The sequence below is a fragment of the Lynx rufus genome, unplaced genomic scaffold (genome assembly GCF_022079265.1).
Source record: "Lynx rufus isolate CCGP_SWC_20201006 ecotype Redwood Valley unplaced genomic scaffold, mLynRuf1.p SCAF_2, whole genome shotgun sequence".
NCBI classification, from domain to species: Eukaryota; Metazoa; Chordata; class Mammalia; order Carnivora; family Felidae; genus Lynx; species Lynx rufus.
Window position 1 is genome coordinate 164,924,147 of NW_025814834.1, and position 9,558 is coordinate 164,933,704.

At 37.0% G+C, this 9,558-nt stretch overlaps 1 protein-coding gene across 2 annotated transcripts in view; it reads right to left on the reverse strand.

Annotated features, from left to right (window-relative positions):
• LRRC7 (leucine rich repeat containing 7) overlaps nt 1–9,234 on the reverse strand; it is a 448,351-nt gene extending 439,117 nt beyond the window's left edge. The window contains exon 1 of one of the 2 annotated variants that reach the window (XM_047084407.1): nt 9,132–9,234. In XM_047084407.1, the coding sequence (XP_046940363.1) occupies nt 9,132–9,228 (97 nt within the window). In that variant the 5' untranslated portion in view covers nt 9,229–9,234. The remainder of the gene's footprint in view (nt 1–9,131) is intronic. The other variant, XM_047084406.1, reaches the window with a different exon arrangement.
• Nucleotides 9,235–9,558: the final 324 nt, after the last annotated feature.

Consider the following 9,558-nt stretch of genomic DNA (forward strand, 5'->3'; position numbering starts at 1 on the left):
TTGGTTAAGTGTACTACTTCAGCTCAGGTCATGATCTCGAGGTTTGTGGGTTTGAGCCCTGCTTTGGGCTTTGTGCTGACAACTCAAAGCCTGGAGCCTGTTTCAGATTCTGTGTCTCCCTCTCTCTCTACCCCTCCTCCACTTGTGCCCTGTCTCTCTCTGTCTCTCAAAATTAAATAAATGTTCAAAAAATCTCTTTATACCTTGCAGGTATTTAATAGAATATTTATATTCTTGTGATTATTAAAAAATTCATACTACTTTATTTTTTTTCATTTCTACATTCAATATTTTTCAAAGGTATACTCTTCCTTTCCAAGGTAATTTTTGTTGTTGTTCTCTGATTCTATGCCATTTAAAAATATATATATTCTGTCCCCCTATCACTGAATATGTTCAGGAATTAAAAGAACACCCATGTGGTTGAAATACAGAGAGTAAAGGGATAGAGTGTGAGATGAAGTTGAAGGGGTGGGTACAAGTTAGACTCTTGGAGGTCCTATAAACTATAGTAAGGCTTTTGTCTTTCTTGAATGAGCAATGGAAATCCATAGGATCATTTCAAAATGAAAGATTTTCAGAGGTGTATATAGGAAAACCACTTTTTGGAGTATCTGGTAGAATCTTAAAATCTTTGCAAAGGAAATGATTTGTGAGCAGATTCAAAACGTATTCAGAAGGCAAAATTAAGAAGCCTTGAAATGGTGGCTATAGGAGGAAAGTGAGAAAAATGTATGGAAAAAATCACTTCTAGCTTTATGTCTTTTGAAACTGGACAGTTCAGAAGATACAACATGCAGACAAAAAAAAAAAACAGTGGAAGAAGCTCAGGTTTTGAGGGAAAGAGCACTGATTTTGAGACTTTGAGGTATTTTTTTAAATTATGTTTATTTTTGAGAGAGAGAGAGAGAGAGAGAGAGAGAGAAAGAAACTGAGTATGAACCAGGTAGGGGCAGAGAGAGAGATGAAACACAGAATCCAAAGCAGGTTCCAGGCTCTAAGCTATCAGCACAGAGCCTGACATGGGGTTCAAACTCATGAACTGTGAGATAATGACCCAAGCAGAAGTCAGACACCCAACCAACTGAGCCATCCACTTTGAGGTACTTTTAAGAAAACCAGGGAATGTGTCAAGTAGATATTCCGATATATGGAGAGAGGCCTGGGTTGGAGGTACCAATCTGTGAGGAATCTGATTGTAGTAATAATTGATGCTGTGCGTGTAATTAGATTGTTCATGGAAAGAGTATTTTTGGAAGAAGAATTCAAACAGTCTTCAGAAATTTTAATATGTAATGGATGGAAATAGCAAGTTGAGCATGCAAAAAAGTAATCAGAGAGACGGACAAAAATCAGAAAAGTATTGTATTATGGTAGTCCAAAAAATTTCTTTCAAAAGAGAATCAATAGCATTGATTTGTGCTAAGAAGTTAAATAAAAAGGACATTATAAAAGTTGTTCACTGAATTTAGCAAGTGGTAGGCAGAATTCTAAGGTGGCCCCATGGTCATCATAACCCCAAGTTCAGAACCCCAAGTTCAAGCCCTATATAATTCCCTCCCCTTGGATACGGGTAGGATCTGTGATTTGCTTATAGCCAATATGTGGGGGATAAGCTTAGGAATGCCCTGGGCTTACACCAATGGGTTAACAAGGCATGAAGAAATACAAAGCCATAAAATGCTTACACTCAAGTTGGGGTAAACCAGATTGGCACCTCATGAATAGGGAGATGCAAAGGTACCAGGAATAGGGAGGTGCAAAGGCACCCCAAAATAGAGAGGAGGTCCAGGGCCCCCAGAATAGAAAGGGAGGGGCAAAGGCCCAAAATAGGAATGGGCACAAAGGTGCCCAATACATAGGTATATGAAATAAACAAGATTAGATATTCATAGTGGAAGCACCCCTAATTTAGTACTATAGCATAAAGGCTACTTTCACAGGAGAATAGGGCCAAGTTCAGTAAATTGCTGAATTGGACTATGGAGCGCTCCGCTGCAGGCAAAGCAGCCCAGAACGGAGATGGTTAACAAAAGAAAAGGTGCCTTGTCAACCCTGAGGTTATTTCCCCTACCTGTCTCATCCCCTAGACTAGCTAAGATACACAGAGGTGCTGCTTCATGCCCCCTGTAAACAACCTTCCTTCCAACTGCCCAGATCCCAGATTTTGTTTTGTATTAACCCAGACCCCTCATCCCAAGTATCTTCAAAACCCTCTTTTGCTCACGTCCACAAGTTAATGTTCACAGAGTCACTGTCTCTTTGTGCATGTCCATCGCCATGTTTGTAAGCCTTCTGATCTTAATAAAAATGGGCAAGGACCTTTGTTTGGGGCTCTTGTCTTTTACCAGACATTAGCCATCTTTGCTTTAATCCTGCATCTGCTCTTTTGCTGGCCAAAAGAGAACTTTAGACTTAGAGTCTATGACACCAACAGAATATGGAAAAGGTGAAGGTGTAGTTAAAGTCCCAAATCAGTTCACTGTGAATTAAACAAAAGTGAGATTATCTTGGGTGAGCCTGGCTTAATCGGCTGGAAGCCCTTAAAGGATGGATAGGGCCTTCCCTGAGGACAGAGTCTCCTTGTTGTCTCAATGTCTCAGCCATACTGAGAACATACATGTAGCAAGGAACTGTAGGAGGTATCTAACACCTAAAGATGGCTTCCCGCTAGATGCCAGCAAAAAGTAGGGCTTTGGCCATACAACCACAAGGAAACAAATTCTTCCAACAACCTGAGTAAGCTCAGAAATGGATGTTTCCTCAACTGAGCTCCTGGTAAGATCCTGAAGCAGAGAACCTGGCTAAGCCCACCCTGGACTCCCAACCCACAAACACTGCAAGATAATAAATGATGTTTTAGCCACTAAGTTTGTGTAATCTGTTGCATGGCATTTAAAAACAAATAACAGCAACACAAAGCAATTATTGGTGGTCTGAATGAAAGCTATTTTAGTTGAGTGACTGGGTAGGACCCAGATTGCATGGGTTTGGATGACTGAGTGGGAAATAAGTAAATGGGGTGAGTATAGATGACTCTTTACAGAGGCTTACCTAGGAATAAAACAGAATGTAGTGCTGTAGCTGAATGGGGCTGTGGTTTGGCAGACAAATTTATATCTTTGTTTTTTTTAATAGGATGTAAGTTGAGCATATTTCAAAGCCTGTCTTTTACAGGGAGCAATTTATTTTTACTGAAAGTTTGCTTGACTATGCTAGATATAAAATATCAAGATATAATTCACATGAAATAATTGGTTAAGAGCTATGTCTGGTGACCTAATGTTGACCTTCACTTAAAAATACGGCAGAAAAGTATAAAATATTATAAAAGAGAGCAGTATGAATTATGCTACTTAGCAAAACCTTCTGTATGCAATATCTCCAAATAAAAGAGACTTCTCCTTGCATCTAAAGGAGTCAATTTCTACTGTTCCTTCCAATTCAAAGGGGAAGCCACATTTAACTTTCTATGATGGCTTTCTAAGGTGGCGGCTTTCCATGGGAATTGACCCAGCAAGTCTTGGTCAAGATCCCATATGGAATTTGTAGAATAATAAAGAACGATGCTGCTGTGTGAGAAAATTACTATCTAACATGAATTACTATTTAACACTGCTGCAAGAATTTCAGATTTATGTCATTTGTTCACAAACTGTTGCTTGTTGTGCATTATTGTTTCTAAAGATAGTAGTGGTAATTTCTATTAATTTCCATTTCTGTGATCAGAAACATGCTTTATTATCTTCACACAGATGCTAAGTTTGAAATAAGAATAATAATAAGTGAAACAAAAGAGAGAAGAAAGAAAAGAAAACTATGTCCCAGGTTCTATACCAAGTACTTAATACAAGCATACCTCAATTTATTGTATGGCACTTGATTGTTTCACAGATAATTGTGTTTTTACAAACTAAAGGTTTGTGGCAACCCAGTGTCGAGCAAGTCTATCTGTATCATTTTTCAAACTGCATTTGCTCACTTCACATCTCTGTCACATTTCAGTTTTCTCACAATATGTCAAACTTTTTCACTACTATTTTATTTGTTATGGTGATATCATGTGATCTTTGATGTTGCTATTACAATTGTTTTGGGGAGCCACAAACTATGCTCATGTAAGATGGCAAGTTTAATCAATAAATGTATGTGTTCTGTTTCACCACCTGCCATCTTTCTCCCTCTCCTAAAGCCTCTGTATCTTCTGAGACACAACAATATTGAAATAGGTCAATTAATAACCCTCTTACGTGTTCAAGTGAAAGGAATAATCACAAGTCTCTAATTTTAAATCAAAAGCTAGAGATGATTAAGCTCAGTGAGGACAGTAAGCCAAAAGCCAAGACTCTTGTGCTAGTTAGCCTGGTTGTAAATGCAAAGGAAAAGTTCTTGAAGGAAATTAAATATGCTATTTCGGTGAACACATGAATGATAAGAAAGCAAAATACCCTTATTGCTAATCTGGATAAAGTTTGCATGGTCTGGATAGATCAAACTAGCCCCAACAGTCCGCTAAACCAAAGCCTAATCCTAAGCAGGGTCCTAACTCTCTTCAATTCTATGAAGGCTGAGAGAGGTGAGGAAGCTGCAGAAGAAAAGTCTGAAGCTAGTAGAGATTAGTTCATGAAATTTAAGGAAAGAAACCAACTCTAACAACACAAAAATGAAAAGTGAAGTAATAAGTGCAGATGTAGAAGCTGCAGCAAGTTATCCAGAAAAATCTAGCTACGATAATGAATGAAGATGGCTACACTAAACAACAGATTTTTAATGTGGATAAAACAGACTTCTATTGTTTGGAGATGTCATCTAGGACTTTCCTAGTTAGAAAGGAAAAATCAGTGCCTGGACAGGCTGACTCTCCTCTTAGGGGACTAGAGCCGCTGGTGACTTTATGTTGAAATCAGTGCTCAATGACCATTCCAAAACTCCTAGGGCCTTTAAGAATTATGCTAAATCATTGGTGCCTGGGTGGCTCAGTGGGTTAAGTGTCCAACTTTGGCTCAGGTCATGATCTAAAACCATGATCTCAAACCATGATTTGGTTTGTGAGTTCCAGCCCTGCATAGGGCTCTGTGCTTATGGACTCTGTGCTGACAATTTGGAGCCTGGAGCCTGCTTCAGAATCTGTGTCTCCCTCTCTCTCTACCCCTCCCCCACTCATGATCTGTCTCTCATTCTCAAAGATAAAATAAACACTAACTTTTTTAAAAAAATAAAAAAAGGGGCGCCTGGGTGGCGCAGTCGGTTAAGCGTCCGACTTCAGCCAGGTCACGATCTCGCGGTCCGTGAGTTCGAGCCCCGCGTCAGGCTCTGGGCTGATGGCTCGGAGCCTGGAGCCTGTTTCCGATTCTGTGTCTCCCTCTCTCTCTGCCCCTCCCCCATTCATGCTCTGTCTCTCTCTGTCCCAAAAATAAATAAACGTTGAAAAAAAAAATAAAAATAAAAAAATAAAAAAAAAGAATTATGCTAAACCTACTCTGCCTATGCTCTATAAGTGGAACAAAGCCTGGATGACAGCACATCTGTTTGTAGCACGGTTTACCAGATATTTTCAGTCCACTGTTGAGACCCACTGATTAGAAAAAAAGATTCCTTTCAAAATATTACTGCTTACTGACAATATATCTGGTCACTGAAGAGCTCTCATGAACGTGTACAACAAGATTCATGTTGTCTTCCTGCGTATTAACCTAACCTCCATGCTGCAGTCCATGGATCAAGGAATCATTTAGACTTTCAAATTTTATTATTTAGGAAATACATTTTGTAAGATTATAGCTGCCATATACAGTGATTTCTCTGATGACTCTGGGCAAAGTCAATTGAAAACTCTGGAAAGAATTCACTATTCTACATTTGTGATTAAGGACATTTGTAATTCATGGGAAGAGGTCAAAATGTCAACATTAACAGAAGTTTGGAAGAAGTTGATTCCAACCTCCTGGATGACTTTGAGGGACTCAAGACTTCAGTGAAGGAAGTGGTTGCAGATGTGGGGGAACTAGCAAGAGAACTAGAATTAGAAGTGGAGCTTGAAGATGTGACTGAATTGCTGCAATTTCATGATCAAACCTTAACAGATAAGTTGTTTCTTATGGATGAGCAAAGAGAGTGGTTTTGTGAGATGGAAACTACTCCTGGTGAAGATGCTGTGAAGATTGTTAAAATTACAACAAACGATTGAGAATATTGCATAAAGTTAGTTGATAAAGCAGTGGCAGGGTTTGAGAGATTTGACTCCAATTCTGAAAGAAGTTCTACCATAGGTGAAATGGTATCAAACAGCATTACATATTACAGAGAAATCGTTCGTGAAAAGTAAATCAGTATAGCAAAATGTTTTGTTGTCTCATTTTAAGGAATCGCCACAGCAATCCCAACCTTCAGCAACCACCGCCCTCATCAGGCAGCAGGCATCAACACTGAGGCAAGGTTCTCCACCAGCAAGAAGATTACAACTCACTGAAAGCTCAGATACAGTTTGCACTTTTTAGAAATAAAGTATTTTTTTTATTTAGATTGTACATCAATTTGTTAACCATAATGTTATTGCAGACTTGACAGACCACAGTATAGTATAAACATAACTTTTAATATGCACTGGGAAGCCAAAAAAATTCATTTGACTCATTTTATGGTGATATTCACTTTATGATATTCCCATTGTCTGGAACTGAACCCACAATATCTCCAAGGTATGCCTGTATAAATACCTTCCTTTAATTCTCAAAACAACACTATAAGGTAGACTCTATCACTATCCTCATTTTTCAGATTAGTAAATGGCGTCTTAGATTAAAAAAAATAATACCCAGATTCCTGCAGCTGGTCATACTAGTGTCACATTAGAGAATAAACTCTTCTGTGAGACTCTGAAGTTAATGTATTAATTAATTAATATGATATACTGCTTCCATTCTGAAAAAGAGGATTTCTTAGGGAATTAACACTGTTTGGTAACAAAGCAAGAATTGTTCATTATACTAACAAGGGATAACGAAGACCTCTCTAGAAAAGAATAACATTTTATAAGTTTCTTATTTCTTACTATGTCTTCCCATGTTCAATAACTTAGTCAACCCAACTGAGTTCCTGAGATGATATTTGAAAAATGCCCTGACTGCCACAATCCAATTGATGAGGACTTACTTGTGAATACAAGCATCAGTTATGTTATATACCTTCCATAAGACAAGAATAAAACTTAACTCTAAAATATGCCTACCTTCATTAGTCTTTTGTATCCATGATGATTTACTATCATCTGCAGCCAGTCATTTGACTTAGCCTAGTGGTTTTCAAATTTAAGTTGGCATCAGAATGCTCTGCAGGGTTTCTTCTAAACACAAAGATTACTGCACCCAACTCTCAGAGGTTTTGATTCAGTAGTTGTGGATCACAGCTCTTAAAATTTGCACTTCTAACAACTTCCCAGATGCTGCTACTGTGTTTGCTCTGGAGAGCATACTTTGAGAACCAATGGCCCAGATCTGGCTTTAGAAACCCTTTCCTGTAAAGAATCAGGTAAATACTTTTGGCTTTGTGAGCCATCTAATCTCTGTCATAATTACTCAACTTTTCCTCTGTAGTGTGAAAGCAGCCATGCACAATACCTAAAGAAACAGAGATGGCTATGTTTCAAAAAATTTTTTTTTTTTTACAGAAACAAGTGTCAGGCTGGATTTGGTCAATGGACTCAATGGTCAACCTCTGGCCTAGACTAACTCAGAGTTTTGAAAAAACACTTTATATATGTTAAATAGCAATTCTGAGAGAATCATTGGTAGATTCATTCACAAAACTTTCTTATAAGTTTTAAAATAAAACTTATAGAGAACTAAGCTATTTGTGTTAAACCAGCATAGAGGAGAAACCCCAGAGCTTCCCTATGAACCCAATAAAAGAGCAGTACTTTTATGTAAGAGTCTGCTTCTTATACTTTTAATTTTATCATGCCCAGAATTCAATTTTCATTTTCAAATTTTAGTTTTAATTGGATATTGTTATAGTGTTAAAAGCCATAAATCTATGAAATAAAAGAAAACTAACACTAAAAAAACTAACACTATCCTGAATGACATAGATGATAACCCAATCAGATTGTCTATTAACTTTATAATAAAACAAAATAGAATGAAAACACTCTACCTGCCATGAGTGTGCCCAGTTCTAATTATATGGTCTTTACTCAGAACTGCATACTCGAAACTAATTTAAAATGCCAATATTATCTAAAAAGTCAATTAAACTACACATGCCAGTGAGCCAACCACATTAGCTCTATCCTTATAAAATGTAAGTTTCTGTAAAAGGAAAAAAAATCGCATACATTTTGGTCATAATAGAATGTGTTTTAGTTCCCTGAAAATAATTATATGCAAATAGCAAGAGGAAAGTTAGTATTATTGGTATCTTATAAACTTAAAATGCAAATATTATGTCAAACGTCTCCAACAATGCTACAGGCTAGAAATATTAAAATAAAGTCTCCATAGACAATTCCATATTCTAATATTTACTAATCTGCAGATGGAATAAAATGATTTTATGGCAAGATATATGACTTCCATCTTTCAAAATATTTTTGTAAATTTGATTGTTTCCTTTTGATCAATGTTTTTGATCAAATGTTTCCTTTTGAGCAATGGTTTTATGTTTACCATTAGATATTTATTCTTTAGTCTAATGCAATGGTTTTCAAGGGGTTCTCAGTTTTAAAAAATGTTGAAAGAGTGTTGTGGTCAAATGAAACCGGAAACTATTGATTTGAAACACATTTCAAAAGTTTCTTTTACATCAGGACTCCTCAGAAACATTAATATTCATGGTAAGAATATCTAACAAAGACGTGGTAGACTATGCAGCCTTTTCCAATCTCATTTGAACATGGAACCCAATTATCAGTAGAATATCTTGATGTACAAGAGAAACAGTCAAGAGAACAATGTTCCTAGTGTATGAATCAAGGCATCATTTGGTCATACGGTTTTAAAAATAAATTCAATTTGATTCAATAAATATTTATTAAGTACTTCTGTTATTTGACTAATCACTTACAAGTTAATCCTTTATTGTAAATGCTACTCACCAAACTCTATCTAGAACATAACCCTATTAAACATACTTACACTCTTCTTCAGGCCTCTTCCTGAGTGCTGCACGAACTTCTTTACAAGGACTTCTCTGATATTGTGGGGGATTCCTTCCCCTTATTAGGTTCTCCATCCTATAAGAGAGAATCAAAACTAAATTTAATACCAAAATCTTTATAAATTTTGACTCTCCAAATGGTCTAAGTCAAGAGTCAATAATTCAAGTATCTACTAAGGCTTGGTAGACAACACTATTAAGTGTCTGTCAAGGAATGAGACAGTAGGGAGTGGCAGGGACTGTGGCAAGTGGAGAGTGCTTGGCTTTTCCAAGGAGTTCTAAATTTTAAAAAAATTAAAAAACACCACATAGACAAAATTCATATACCCATTCTCCAATTACAGGTTGCTATGAACTGAATGCCCCCCATCCCCAAATTTGTGCATTGAAATCCCCTATGTAACT